This window comes from Neodiprion virginianus, chromosome 3 (genome assembly GCF_021901495.1).
Source record: "Neodiprion virginianus isolate iyNeoVirg1 chromosome 3, iyNeoVirg1.1, whole genome shotgun sequence".
NCBI lineage: Eukaryota > Metazoa > Arthropoda > Insecta > Hymenoptera > Diprionidae > Neodiprion > Neodiprion virginianus.
The window spans coordinates 22,467,771-22,482,677 of NC_060879.1; the positions used below are offsets into that span (position 1 = coordinate 22,467,771).

A 14,907-nucleotide genomic window follows, 5' to 3' on the forward strand; every position below is an offset into this window, starting at 1 on the left:
TGTGGCAGCTCTATAAGAGAAATGTACTGGATAGGTAATAGTTTGTACTGAACAGAATTCAACTATTGTGAGGTTATCTTTTTTGCCGCCAGGTGGTGCTTTCATTGTTTTCGCACTTGTCAGTGAGGTGGGCCAATCTTTTATCCGCGAATATTTCATGGCTGTGATGGAGTAACAAAATTGTTCTGTTCGGATCTCCCGATTGTATGTCGTTCCAGGTGATGTCGATGGTCGCCAACGCTGGCGACGAATCCATGACTATGCGTCCGAAGAAAAACCCGTCATCAACCAGCTTACTCGTGGAATGAAGAGATCTCTAAACTCCGGAGGAGGTGTCATCGTCCCAGGAGGCTAGCGCAACGAGCAAGAGGATGATCGGGCCAAAATGCTCTGGAACAACAGCATGCAACGGCATGATGTGCTCTGAAGATGACTATCCGGGCCAGTGAGCACCGTGGGTGGAAGAAGCTTGGCAGCGAAGTCCGCGATGATCCGTGAGGTGGGCCATATGAAACTTTTCCGGAATTCAAAGGTCACAGGTTCGGAGTACGTACCAAACTTTGCCCTCAAAACGAGGTGTAGAACGTCTGTCTGTCTTCGTGATAGAACCTTTCCAACGCAATGGAATCAGCAGCGGCTAGTCCTCCTTTCGGAGGACAACGAGCCACCAAACGAACCATTATCCTGTCGACGTATCTGCCTGATGGATATGGCTGAAAAGCCATTATAAAGGATCATTTGCAACAGAATGAAAGAATTAATCGCAAGAGTTGTGATAGTTGACACTGCGCGCAAGGTCATTGTAGGAAAAAGATGGAAACGAGGTACGAAAAAGTTCTAAGCCATAGCAACGCTGTGCACGACAAGCGCATTAGCTTGAATCATGTGAAGTATTTGGATACCTAGACAAAGTCTATGTAGACTGCTGTTGCCATATGTGACCGCGATCTCACGGGGTGCTCTTCAAGAATAGGAGGTGGTTTTTTAGTCGGTAAAAGTCTCGCGCTGTTGCGGATTGAGCCCCAATTCGTCCTTCCGAAGATTTTCCTCCTGCCCTGGCAAAAGACAACACATAATATCCCGTTGAAAACCGCTTATCGTGGGTTCCTACGAAGTTTCTGAGTCAGTCTTTGCCAATCTAGCAAGAAGTGACTCTTTTTTTCACTATCATTGAAGCCGCCGCAGTACTGAAGTAAAAATACCGCAGTCAGCGCAGTTCTACATGCAATGCCGACCAAGACTATCCAAAATATTTTTTGTCCCACATACGAGGAAAGAGGCCGTGAAATGTATCCCTGCAATATTTCTTGGCATCGTTGTTGCGTAAAATAAATTTTTTGGGCATATGTGAATTCGGCACTGCATGCAGAATTGGGCCGATCGCGACACGTCCACATCGCTGTTGTTTAGGCGTTGATAATGGACAAATAGAGTGATATTTTACTCTATCGAAAGAAACTCACTGTAGCATCTTCTCAAGCCTTTATGCATGTAACGTACCTATCGATCGGCGCGGAGTTTCTACGGCGTAACTGTTGTCCCAACCCTGATGCCACCCACCCACCATACCAAGTATCAAGTAGATATACACACCTGTTTACACTCGTATGCGTGATGTCGGCAGATAACCGCGTTGTGACTTGTGCTTGCGGCGACATGAGCAGAGTCGCGATAATTTTCCCTAAATAAAATTCGCTGACTTTTCCGTTAATAAACTCAGAACTCCTTATATCTTTCCACGAAACTTGGGTAACGTTGGGTGTCTATTACGAGCAGAGACTCCAGAAATGTTGCATCTTCGATATATATAAATTTGGATTAAAAAACGCAAGGTATTGCGTCCTTTCACATGAATCATTATAAATTTAACAAAACCGTTTCCGAAAGTTAGCTACGCTGAATTTACGAAGCTTAGTTGAAGTTCGAAAACAATTTATAAGAGAACGAGAAAAATGTACGTTTTTCCCTGTGGTTCATCGTAATTACTCAACTTTTCCCTGTCTATTTCCAACAGACGAAATTTGCGTACGTCAAATTCCTAGTTTTTTTTCCAGTAAGCAGAGATCGATGGATTTTCGATCAGCAACATCAAGTTTCGGTGTCTTTCTAACGTGCGAGGTAGAAAAAGATTTGATCAAATCAACATCCATTTCTCGACGGTGGAGCGGAATAACTGCACCAATAATTGAACACTGCGTGTCAAGGTGGAAATTCACGAGACTAGTTTTCGTAGGCCATTCTTTCCCGATAATTTGACCGTCTATTTTTAAGCGTGCCAATTCACTCGGTTCTTGTATCGATCCTCAGGCAGTTGGTTATATTATTTCTGGACAGCTAATCGGGGTTCAATATTAATATATGGCCACTCAAGGGGATGCCGGACCATCGTCAAATACGGCAAATCGTATCTTAGTATTCTTTCTCTACCGAAGTAATGAACTCCCTTCAAATTTTACGAAACGATAGAACTTATTATTGTCCTTGCGGTTTGACTGAAAAAAGTTCACTCAATTTTAAGTTTTGGTATCGTACTGCAACCGAATCAGAGATTCTTCGTATTTAATCACGAATTTTCCAAACATTTCTTAATCAATCCACAAGCACAATAATAAGCCCTGTAGTTTTCCAAAGTTTGAAGAAATTGTTTCACTCAGAAGAAGTAAGAACTGCAGAACACAATTTATCGTATTTGAAAGAAGTTTATAACCTTAATCATTATAAGTTCGATAAACTAACCTCTCAGCAAAATTATCTTCGCTCGAGTACCCGAATTCAGTATACATTCAACAAAGAAACTTTAATCCGGCAATATGCACCCAAAAGAGTCGTTACTTCAAATTTGTTGTCGCAATAATAAAGTGATTATTGCAAATTATTGCCATAAAAATTTAAGCCGAATAATTTCGATGGAATAGTAAATTCATCCGTGCAAATTTTGAGCTGTTGATGAAGCTTATTCGAATGTAATAAAAATCTAAATGCATCCACTAAACAAGCTCCTACGGACTTCGACGACTATGAAGCAACAGTTTGAAATCTGATGCATTCGTGGAATCAGCTTTTGAAGTACTAGAAAATATTACTAAGTATACAGTAGTAACCTCTGTTCTTTAAATAATTCTGCATAAATATTTAATAATAATTGATAGTAATATCGCCTTCGTAGAGTGGATTGTATTTTGATGGACCGAAATCATCCTTGTTACACTTTTATAAAAGTAATCGTCAATGGTCTTTCTTCTTATTTTGGAATTTTTAAGGAGAGCAAGCAGTGAAAAAATCATCATTTAGTGAAGAAATTGAGGATAAAATCATCTACTTTGATCCTAGTACCTGCAGTAATTTACTTCGTAGTCGAGATGACCCTTGATTAGTCATAATAAATAAACTAATGCGAGATTCTCTTGCTCCCAGTCGCACGTGGCTCGTTTCACTACAGTAGCAACAGTAAACTATGCTAACGTTCGTCTAATTTGCATCTTCGAGTAGCGTTAGGTAAATCACCATTCTGATGCAACGTAACACGTCCTTCGCGTTGATAAAACTTCGGTAAAAATTATCGAGCGATGTGCGATGTGCGTAGAACGATAAAAACGGCAACGCTTATCCGTCACAACTGCTCGCAGTATCTAAGCAGTCGAATTTTGGGCTGTAACATCTTTCGCGTTTACATTTTCTCCAATGATTATTACTGGGGACGTGCGCTTTTTATAACACGCATCGTTACTTTTTTGCGCCGTCATCGTGATTATTATGTTGGTGCCCGGAAAAAATTTGTCCTAATTCCAAAAATTGGCAAATTGAAAGAAACTGTTTTATTCCAATTCTTAGTTCAAACAGGTTATACAACGATCTCTGCAGGATTGGCCAGCATTAAATATTTTTTTTTGTCGAATAGAATTATCTAGATTAATTTTCTTGTAGAAAGGATCCAACAAGATATCTCCCAAAGGAATGTTATTTTGTTGGAAATCATTCGTTCACTCGTTTAATATTTGTAGAACTGCATATGTAAAATCAATGATGGTGAATTTATATAATATGCATCTCTGATACGTAGAACAATTTTTCTGCAGAAAGTATTATGTCCAATATTTCGTACGCAATATTCTTTGTGAAATTGCGCAGGGTAGAATATTTGTTCCGTAAAACTGTCGTATTTATGGAATAAAATGTCTGTCCAAAACATCCTTCGGAATACCATCGGTACAACATTCACTCTGCAGAATGAATTTTTTGCAAAACCGGAAACCTGACCAACATCTCGAGTAGTATCACTCCGTGGAGAATTCGTACTCCGTTTGTCTGCCGCTCGGTTGTTATCTGGAGTAAAAATATCCCATGAAAATCTGATCTGCTGGACTATAATTTCGTTGGAAAAATTTCGTGAAAAATTATCAAAATCCACGAAGAACACTTTATACCCATGGATGGAAGCCAACGACGACCCGACCATTTGACCCGACAGCACATACACAGCGAAAGTGCGCATGATCGAGTAAACAAACTTAGGAATCGTCCCATAACTCGTCTTTCATCCATCCGAGGTGTAATCGCATTCGTTCCCGTCCTCATTGGCCGCGTCGATATCGTACGGCGCCGGTGCTTGCGGGTCAACCGGCGGCGCGGAAACTCCAGTACCAAGTTGGCAGCAGAGCTCGGTGGTCGTCGACATGGCTCTGGTTAAGTATGCCGTTCTGGGCGTGAGTCTGATTCTCGGAGTGTCTTACCTGTTCAACCGGGGCGGTAACCAGAAGGCCCCGCAGCTCGGCGACGCCTGGTGGGGCCCCGGGAGCGAGAAACCCGTTGACGAAGCCGTCAGACCCTTCAAGATCAAATTCTCGAACGAGGTGAGTTCCGTCGACGGATCACTACCCTACCTGCCGGAACACCGAAGACGCAGGAAATACGCGCACCTCGAATGCCGCGCGCCGATGGAAGAGACGAACGACGGTTCGAAATGAAACTGTAAATCCATGGAACTCGAGTGACTGAAACATTACTCTCGGACAGGGAGAAATCATCGCGAAAATTATCTCAATTCCGTAGCATTTCGTTGGCTATCTCTCTCTTGATACGTACTTTCCATGGGATTCCAAACGATGTTCAGTGATTTGTTGACATTTTCTGGGATTCTGTACAATTGACAAGAAATCAGTGAAAATTGCGTGGTATTGCTAGGAAATTATTGGTAATCAACGAAAGTCATGTGACAAGGTACAGAAATAGAAATAATCTCGAGATAATTGTCAGTCGAATTACTCGTTGTGAGTGTCCCTGCGGCGCATATCAAGTCGAGTGAGCATTTTCACGGTACTTTTTTCTCGACTGTACGCGAACCGCTGCGTAATGCATTGCGTCGTTTTTACACCGCATGCACATTCGATGTGGGAAATTATTCGCCGCCGGATAATTAGACACTTTTGTGTCGCAAACGCAATTTGAGGGGATGTCTAAATGATTTTGGAAATGCCAACGGAGCGAGAAATTCGTATTTCACGCTTTTTTATCCTCAGTGTAGTGAAGCAGTTTGAAATATGGCGAATCACTGTGCTTGAGATTTTGATTGTGCGATCCCTGAAAAGAAGTTCGGGAAATTAACGTGAAAGGTTTTCACTTATAATTGAGGTTACGGCACGCTACTCGCAACATTTGATTCCTAGATTTATCCTATTTTTGGTTAATTTTGCAAACTTTATTCATTGTTCGTACTGCAAGCAAAATAGAAAACACCATAGCGGTTCGCAAAGTTTAAAATAGTTTCATGTGTCGGTGGGGGGAAAAGAGTGTAAATTATGATTTGCTTACTCGGTCAGTATTTCGACATGCTGAAGTACTTGGTTACAGGTAACCAAGTTCAATTTCAGAGCATCTACGTCGTGAAATATTGACAAACAAGCATATTATACCAGGTATACCCCACTTTTGGGGTTACTCTATTGTGACGAGCGTCGAAACAAGCCAATTTTTTAATTTAATATTATAATTGCGGATCTGCTTAGTGACGTAAATTGATATTATGATTGATGTAAGCGATAAAAAAGATTTTATTCACGAATCTTCGTTAATTTAAAAATATGTATAAAAGTGAAAAATCGACTCGTCGTGATCTTCCACGTAACGTAGAGCGCTCATTTTTCGCCAGAAGCTTTCTTTTAAGCTAAACAATCTTTTTAGGGGATGCAATGATGGAAAATCGTAAATTATTTCTTCTGAAACACCCTAACGTATACGTTAAGCAGTTTGTTTAAAAAATTTGATTGGAAAAAAATTCATTTTGATAAAGATGTGGTCAGTCGATGTACGTGATATCGCAAGTATCATTAACCGACAAAAAAAGCTCATCGACTACATTGTATTAGCTCGTGAATTTTTTCGAAGCTCTCGACTCAGGAATACATTTTATTACGATTAATAATTATCGAACGAAAAATGAAAACGATGAAATTGTTCGTCAGCCGAAAAGTATCATTCCTTTATATACGTGTACCAAATTTCAAGTCGATTCATCGATTACAGCCTGAGGTATCGTGTACACCGTTTTGAAAAACAAAGTTTCGAGAAAAACGCACTTGAAGTTTAAACACTGGTATCTCGATTAAAAATTTGTGTTTAAACACACTCCTTAACGTGTGAATGAGTTGATATCAAAAAATTATTAATGTTGCAGCCGTATTTCTTCCTAAATTAATTTTTTTAAATTAGTCTGTTTCGTCGCACGTCACGCTTTAAGTCTCAACGGTCTTTACTAACAATTGTACAACTGTGTAACAGCGGCTTAAAAGATTTTGTGATTACATTAACATAACCAAGTTCAATCCAATTATTTGGTTTGTAGTACCGGAGTAGATTTCAACAGCAAACAATCCTCTTTATTCCATATTGAGCTAGTACAAAGGTGACTTTTGTTTTACTTTTGATGACAAGAGGCAAGTGAGTCTCTCTTACAGATGCGTTTCAAAATTCTTGATTCCGTTTGTAAAGATGTTTCTCTGTAATTTATGAACACGCACATCGCAGCCAGCACGCAAAGGCATAACGCTCTTCTGTCGGAAACAATTCTGATGTCATTATGCGGTAATTTCCAATTAATATGGGAGCAGGAATTTTTATAAAACGAGACATATTACTCTTCGTATGCAGTAGTAGCGCGATTGCACGCCGTGGATAATACATAGGCATTAATTCCATTTTAAACCGTCCTACGTCTGATCCCTACCACGAGCGATTTTATTTATTTTTAAGTATCGTGCGGGGTGTGCAAAAAAATCATGTTTCATTGAACTTTAGATTTTTTGGACCACGGGTTTGATTTTTCTGCTCCGAAAAATACAAACACAATTTTTGAACAACAGCCCTGATCGATTGGCTTCAAAGTTTTCTCACAAATTCTTTGTTGAGAAAAGAAAATTTTTAAACCAAGATAGAAAGTGAGAAAAATCACTAGCTTAGAAAAAATAACTACCGGGAAACATAAAAATTTTCTAGTTATCGTGAGCCAATACTAATGATTATAAATCGTTAATTGAATCTGTGCTTCTTCGCCAAAACTATGCTTCCGGGTTCGGAATGAAGTTTGCTCGTCGTCAATATCGTTACGCTGTTTTCGCCTATAAGTGGAATAATCACTCTCAATAGTTATACGTATATCCACTCGAGCTAGATCGTCTTGAGAGTATTTAAATATAATTCCGTGTTGGTATTCATCGCAGATTCGATCCTGTTCAATGTTGCAAAGCGTAACAATATTCGTAGCCAGATCGATGATAAAACATATACCGGCAGGCAGTTTACACATTGTGCCGAGATTTTTTATCGCATTAAGTGAAGTCGTTTTCGCATAAACCGGTTAATGAATAATACTGCAGCTGCCTTCGCAGATTTTCCGGATGCAGAGATATAAATTCACATTTATGATGCTGCAAAGAACACACATCATGTTTTTTTTAACGTATCTTCAGAGTCGTTGAGAAAATATATTACAGCATTCCTCGTTCAAGAGGAAAAATGATGTCGATCGAATTATTTAAAATTAGCTTCAATTGTATTAACATAAATCAATGTAACAATGTGTAAAAAACAAGTTTGAACAAATGTCGTATGAAAAATCGGTGTGTCTATTTTCGGAGAACGTCCTTTTTCCGGTTTACGATGGAACGTATAAAATGGTTGTGATCAACATTTATGGAATACATACTCATTCATTTTCATTCATTCTCGCGTACGCTCCAAAATTGGATTGACACAAATACGAAACATTCGATTTTGCATAGTTACAGCTAATTGTTGTGAGTAAAACTACTATATTCATCTCTGAAATCATTGCGACCCAATTTGTCACTTGATTTATACTCCAATTCAAACCAGTTGATTTTTACACTTGTTTTTATTGTTCGCATTATAATTTTTCAACAATTGAGATAAATGTCTACGACTATTTGTCACATCGTGAATTGTCTGTAAGATAACGGAATAACAAATAACTCTTGCTGCACTATTTATAAGATTCTATCATTTCAAAAGTATAATAATACAACAGAATGATTCTTTTGTAATTTCTTCTTATCTCGTTATTGCAGAACATAGGACCTCTGTTCATTTTCAGACCGGAAACTCTCGCTCTCCAAGTGACAATGCCGGGATATTTTTCAACTTTCCCTGAAAACTGCGGTCGTAGGCAAGCAAAAAATAACTGGCCGAGAACCACTGAATTATAAATATTTCAGATCAGTGACGTGGTTTTATGAATATACAACATGAACTCGATTAACCCTCGGTAGTCACACTAGGCAGAATCGACCCGTCGATCAATTTTCGGCCTAAATATCTAATGGTTCTTGGCTGTGAACGAGACTTTCAATCGTCATGTACAGTCCGGCATTTGAAATATCCCTTGTAGTTACAGACCGTTAATCATTTTAAGCAAGCGTCATTATTGCGAAGTACGGTGCTATTCTTTCCCCAAGAATTATTACATCTGCCGAGTATCACCTCAAAATTTTTATTAAAAATATAAGAAATTGATACAGTCCTGATTTTTAAAAAGTTTCTTTTTTTGTGCATTCACCTCTTGATTTTTTTTTTTTTTTTTTTTTTCTTTGTGACATGTTGCCATTTGATTTCTTGTAAATCGGTTTCTCACACTTCATCTAAAATATTCAAAGCATATTCCGTAACTTCTTGATCCACCATCGTCCAATTGCAATTTCATCCGGAATGCAAATTAACCTGGCTTGTTGCGAAATATTATTATTTTTTAAATATTTTTTTTTTGCTTCGGAAAAGAAATTTCACCATCAACAATCCTCGCAATAATCTATTCAATCTGACTACATGCATACTCAAAAAATCTGTGGTACATATAAAGAAGTGCATTCTGACCAAAACTCTGAGACCTTTTTGAACCAGTTGGAAAGTGAAAGTTTTGTATTTCTCTGGGGTGATATAATGACCATGCAATGGTTGTAAATAATGCTTTTTTATTTATAAGAACTGTGATGGATACTTGCACAGTCGTTAACAACTGTTTTTCACATTTAACAATATATCATACAATGCATGCTGTTCGGATTATCCGTGGATTTCATTTATCCAAATTCTCTTGTATTGTTTTCGAACGCTCGGTCAAAACAAGTCTGGTTAAGTGTATCTGGTTCATCTAATTGTATAACGAAGTACAGCTTATTCTGTTCGCAAATGAATTCCCTATCCGTAGTCCCATAGAGATCAACCTCTTTAGCCGCGTGTTGTCAGTGAATTAAAAAAAGGTCATCATTAATTACTGTGATATAGTGTGAACTATAAACTTATGATTCGCTTATAATTATCAGAAAACCTCTACTGCGGTAAAAAACCCGTTTCAGGCGATTTATGACCAATGAATTTACGAACGAAGTGAAAAACCGATCCTTAAAATTGGGCCCAATAACGTTTTTTTTTTTTTATGTGACAAAGACTGCTTAATATATGCCACATATTTAGAGTAACTCCTCGTCTCCGTCCCTTCTCACAACCTCTAATACAATAATACAAACGCAAAAACGAGCGGATATATTCTGAATAACGTTTTATACTCGAATTTCAACCACATCTGCGATTGAGACTTAATCTCATTGTCATACGAGAGAGCGAATGGATACAGTGACGATGTCTGAGCTGGAGGTTAGTAACCGGTGAAGTTTGTTGCGCAGATAATGCAAAAGAGAGGAAAGAGAGAGAGAGAAACAGGGAGAGACTGAGAAAGGACGTCATTAATCGAAATAAGCGCCGATAGTCGTGTAGTCATGGCGTTGTAATACTGACAAGTATCACTGATCTGTGCGCAGGACATAAACGACCTGAAAGCACGCCTAAAGAACACGCGGAACTTGAAGCCGGCTCTGGAAGGTACGGGATGGACTTACGGCGTGAACGGTGGCTTTGTGCCAACCATTATTGACCACTGGATGAACAAGTACAACTTTACTGAGCGACAAGAATACCTGAACAAGTATCCACAGTTCGTAACAAACATTCAAGGTAAACATACGAGATAGTAAATCTTTTAATTATCTAATCAAAGCTGCACTGTACGAACTACCTATCTTGAAGTGCTGACCGAACGGTATAATGACATTGCTTATTTTGATAGAAAGCATAATCATGTCAACTGGTCAAAGTCCGAAAAGAAACCCACTGAATGTTCAGACGCGTGTGTGTTTGCTTTTATTATTGAACGAATGCGGTTTGGATCATATTTTTTTAAATCAAATCGATTATTACGTAACGCACTTTTTTCGTGCTCGAATTTTAAGGAATATTTATTTATAGGGGGTTTTCTAAGAAATCTGTAAAAAATGTCGTATTTGGATTCAAACGCTCGTTATCACCTGACAATAGTAACCCGACAAAGATGTGCAGAGATCAATTTTATGATCTGATGATTTTTTGTTGAAGCACGGAATCTGGTATAGATTTTTTTAAAACAACGAAAAATTTTTGGTGAAATCCAGTCGGATTTAGTTGAAGTAACAAGATATTTCTTTCGTAGAAACCGTATAAAAATTTTTGGTGGGCTCGAACATCAGTCGTGGATTGTGAAGAATTTTTATTAACTAGCCTTTTTTTTTTTGAATGACTTATTTTTGCAAGATGGTATCAGAATCTTGACTCTGAATGGCTTTGCCTATGTTTTAGAAATCAATTTATCTTATCTGTACACGTTCCATACGAAAAGATGAAAACGTATATTGGATTTATCTAGATTTATGAAGATGAAAGATCAACTCACTCACGTTATTATATTTATATATAAGATAAAAGATGATGTGAATTTGTCTTGGATGATTATCTTAGGGAAAAATTATCTATATAACGGACAACACTGCAGCTTTGTACTAAACTAAAAACCCTAGGAAACTTTTGCTCCCATTTTTGCGAAATTGATCCCCTTTACTCCCTTTGTAGGTCTGGACATTCACTTTCTGCACGTAAAACCGAATAATGCAGGTGGCAAGAAAGTTCTGCCTCTGCTCATTCAGCACGGATGGCCCGGTTCTGTGATTGAAATGTACAAAATCATACCAATGCTGACGACCCCTCGCGATGAGTTCGACTTCGTGTTTGAAGTAATCGTCCCGTCACTCCCTGGCTATGGCTTCTCATCTGGAACAACGAAACCCGGTTTGGGCTCGGCGCAAATGGCCGTTATTTTGAAGAATCTGATGCTCAGACTTGGTTTCAAAAAATTCTACACTCAGGGCGGAGATTGGGGAGCTATTATCACTGCCAACCTTGCCTCCATGTTCCCACAACAGTAACTATACCTCAAATTATTCACTACTGTGTATTGAAATCACACCTTCGCTGAATATGATACAGGATTCGCAGAAAAAAAACATCAAATTGTCGTTGAATAGTTTTAGCAACGAAAAGTTGATTTTAAAGATTCATAAGTTTTGAACAGTTCTGTGAGAGTAAATCCAATTCGAAATTCATTCTGCTGCATTCGAAGAAGCTTTTCCCCATAAGTACACTTGCGGTATTTTGAATGCTTTATAACTTCGACGAAAATTCCTACCATTTTTTTTTTTTGAATTTTTCGCAATGATTTTAGTGATTACACTCGTGGTATTCTTGCTGTGATTTTTTGGGAATTTGATCATCGTTGTTTAGTTTAAGACATTTTCTGGCGTGTTTAGACTAAATTGTTCTTCGAACCGACTGAATTACAAAAAAAAAACCTATTTTACGGCTGAAGAACATCCTGAAAAATAAAAGTGCAGTGAGATGAAATAAGCGAGTAATGGGAAATATTAAAACTTAATTGGAATCATCTATCTATACGGTGTATGGATCTGATCTGCGATTCGTTCGCTTGTGCGTTATACGTACAACGATCGTGTAGTGGATATTTATACACACATTTTGCGTGTGTATATCCGCATTGATTACTCAGATATATGTATATATTGTATATATACACATTATTTACGCAAAACTATCTTCGGACTGTAGCCTTTTTATGCTGCACGCTTGAAAAATTCCATACTAACGTTGGCAAGTTTATTTATCCGAAAGATTAACGAATGAAAATGGTATATATGTGTATATAGGCAGTGGGCCATAATCTACAGCGAGATTTTCTACGGTTGAAAAATTGTTCTTTTATTTATTCTACCTCAAACTAGAACACTATGTTCAAAAATAATTATTATCATTTCATTAAGAATGAAAAGTGGGACTGCATTACACTTGGAGTAAAAAGACTATACAGTACGTTCAATACAATTTGTAACCATCGATTCAATTTCAACAGACACAAAATGCATCTGGAAATTCACGATTATGTTGAATCTGTAAAATTTGGAACAATCGAGAAATTTAGCAATCCAACCATTTCTTGGCGATAAACTGAAGTGATATATTTGCCGGAGAAATTTTCTCAATCAACATTAGGCAGAAGTTGCAAACTTGATGGATATAGGCGATACGTATAATAAGTTTAATCGTTTGTTTTACGGCGGGTTGTAAAGTAACGAGGGTTGGACTTCGTAATGTTACCGACCAAACGCAGCGTAAGCCCAACCAGCAATCGTTGGGTGAAGTAACAAACGTTACTCGCTCGTTTTACCGACAATTATACATTTTTATAACGCACTGTGTCAAAATCGTTTCAGCGTCCTCGGCATGCATTCAAACATGTGCATTGTCATGCAGCCTCAGACCTTCTTGACCACGTATATATACAGTTTCTGGCCATCAATGCTCATTCCTGAGGAGGACTATCACCTCATGTACCCCTTGAGCGAAAAATGGTCCCGGAGACTCGAAGAGTCTGGATATCTTCACATCCAGGCTACCAAACCCGACACTTTGGGTAAGAGTTATGCTTCAATTATTGTGATTTGTTTTTTTAAAGTTTCGAATCGTAGAGCCAGCGACAATTTTATTTATCAGTGCAAGTTTTTTTGAATTTTGTTTGCTTACATAGTACGCATGTAGAAATATCTTACTTATGCGTACGGTAAAATTCTGAACGACTCGTTCCATGACCTCTGTTGTTGAAAACTCTGTAATTTTTGTCGCTGTAAAGTTATCGCTAAACGAATGCAACGTTACGTAAAGGGTGTTCATGAAAGTTGAAATGTTATGGAAAACCTGACAAGTGATGTTGACGCTTCTTCATTTTTCAAAACTCTATTTAGTGTCGTGAAAGATCAGAGCGAACGGTAGTACAAACATCCTCGTAACTGTGAAAGACCGAATTTTTTCAAGATATTTCACGAGCCATATTCAATTCGTACTGTGAAATTATAGTCTAGTCAAACTTGAATTTTTTTAATCGCTAACCTTACTTACGATTATTTCAATCAACTGAAAGGAATTAAGTAATGTATTCAACTTTGTGCTAAAATTACTTGGCGTGGTGGATCAGTGACTGAAATTTGGAAAAAAACCGTTCTAAATTTAACGAAATTACGTATAAGCTGACATCTCGTCGCTTGCAAGATTATCCCAAGTTTTTTTCAAAATAACCGAAAAATACACTGAATCTAGTCTGACTCGTGATTGAAATTTGAATCATTCGTCTAGGGGTCGCCCTGACTGATTCGCCGGCTGGACTGGCCGCTTACATACTGGAGAAGTTCTCAACCGGTACAAACCCTGAATTAAGATTCAAGGATAACGGCGGATTACTCGACAAGTACTCGGCTGATGAACTCCTGGACAACGTGATGCTCTACTGGATCCCAAATTCGATGACGACCGCGATGCGGTTATACGCGGAACACTTCAGTGCAGCGCACATGGCACTGGGAATGGAATAGTGAGTTGCTTCGATTCGAGTTGCAAAATTTGTTGTCAAGTTCCGCGCGATATGGTCTAAAAACTTGCAAGGTTGCGCAAATTTTGCTCAATTTTTCTCGACTCAAGTTTCTTGTAGATTTCTATACGGATGAAAATTTCCTTGATTAATCGGACGACGAAAATGTTTGATCTAATTGTCGATTTTATCACTCAGCGTACCGATCGACGTGCCGAGTGCATGTGCGCAGTTTCCTCACGAAATATCGTATCAACCGCCGTCGTTGCTGAGCGCGCGTTTCAAGAAGCTGATACGTGCGAGGAAAATGCCACGCGGTGGACACTTTGCTGCTTTTGAGGAACCGCAGCTCCTCGCGGACGAGATTTGGACATCGATCGGGATCATGGAAGCCGGTAGAAAGCAAAGCCAGGCTAGCAAGGCGAGCAAGGCGAGCAAGAAGTCGGCATAATTTTTTCATGTGATCGATAAGAAGTTCCATGGTGATTTTTTACTGAATAAATTTTCTTGGAAGTGTTTTTTTTTTTTCTACCAGTGAACCTTGTCACCTCGTTTATCACGCGGTGTACCCATCGATGTAGATCGGTGGAAGTAACCGGCAC

The 14,907-nt window shown here is 38.6% G+C and overlaps 1 protein-coding gene across 1 annotated transcript; it reads left to right on the forward strand.

Moving 5' to 3' along the window:
• The first annotated feature begins 4,590 nt into the window (after positions 1 to 4,590).
• LOC124300020 (juvenile hormone epoxide hydrolase 1-like) lies at positions 4,591 to 14,823 on the forward strand. Its single transcript, XM_046753619.1, has 6 exons — positions 4,591 to 4,850; positions 10,326 to 10,518; positions 11,446 to 11,794; positions 13,158 to 13,357; positions 14,074 to 14,308; positions 14,504 to 14,823. Exons 1-6 carry the CDS (start codon positions 4,674 to 4,676, stop codon positions 14,754 to 14,756), a joined length of 1,407 nt encoding a protein of 468 aa, XP_046609575.1. The 5' UTR covers positions 4,591 to 4,673; the 3' UTR covers positions 14,757 to 14,823.
• Positions 14,824 to 14,907: the final 84 nt, after the last annotated feature.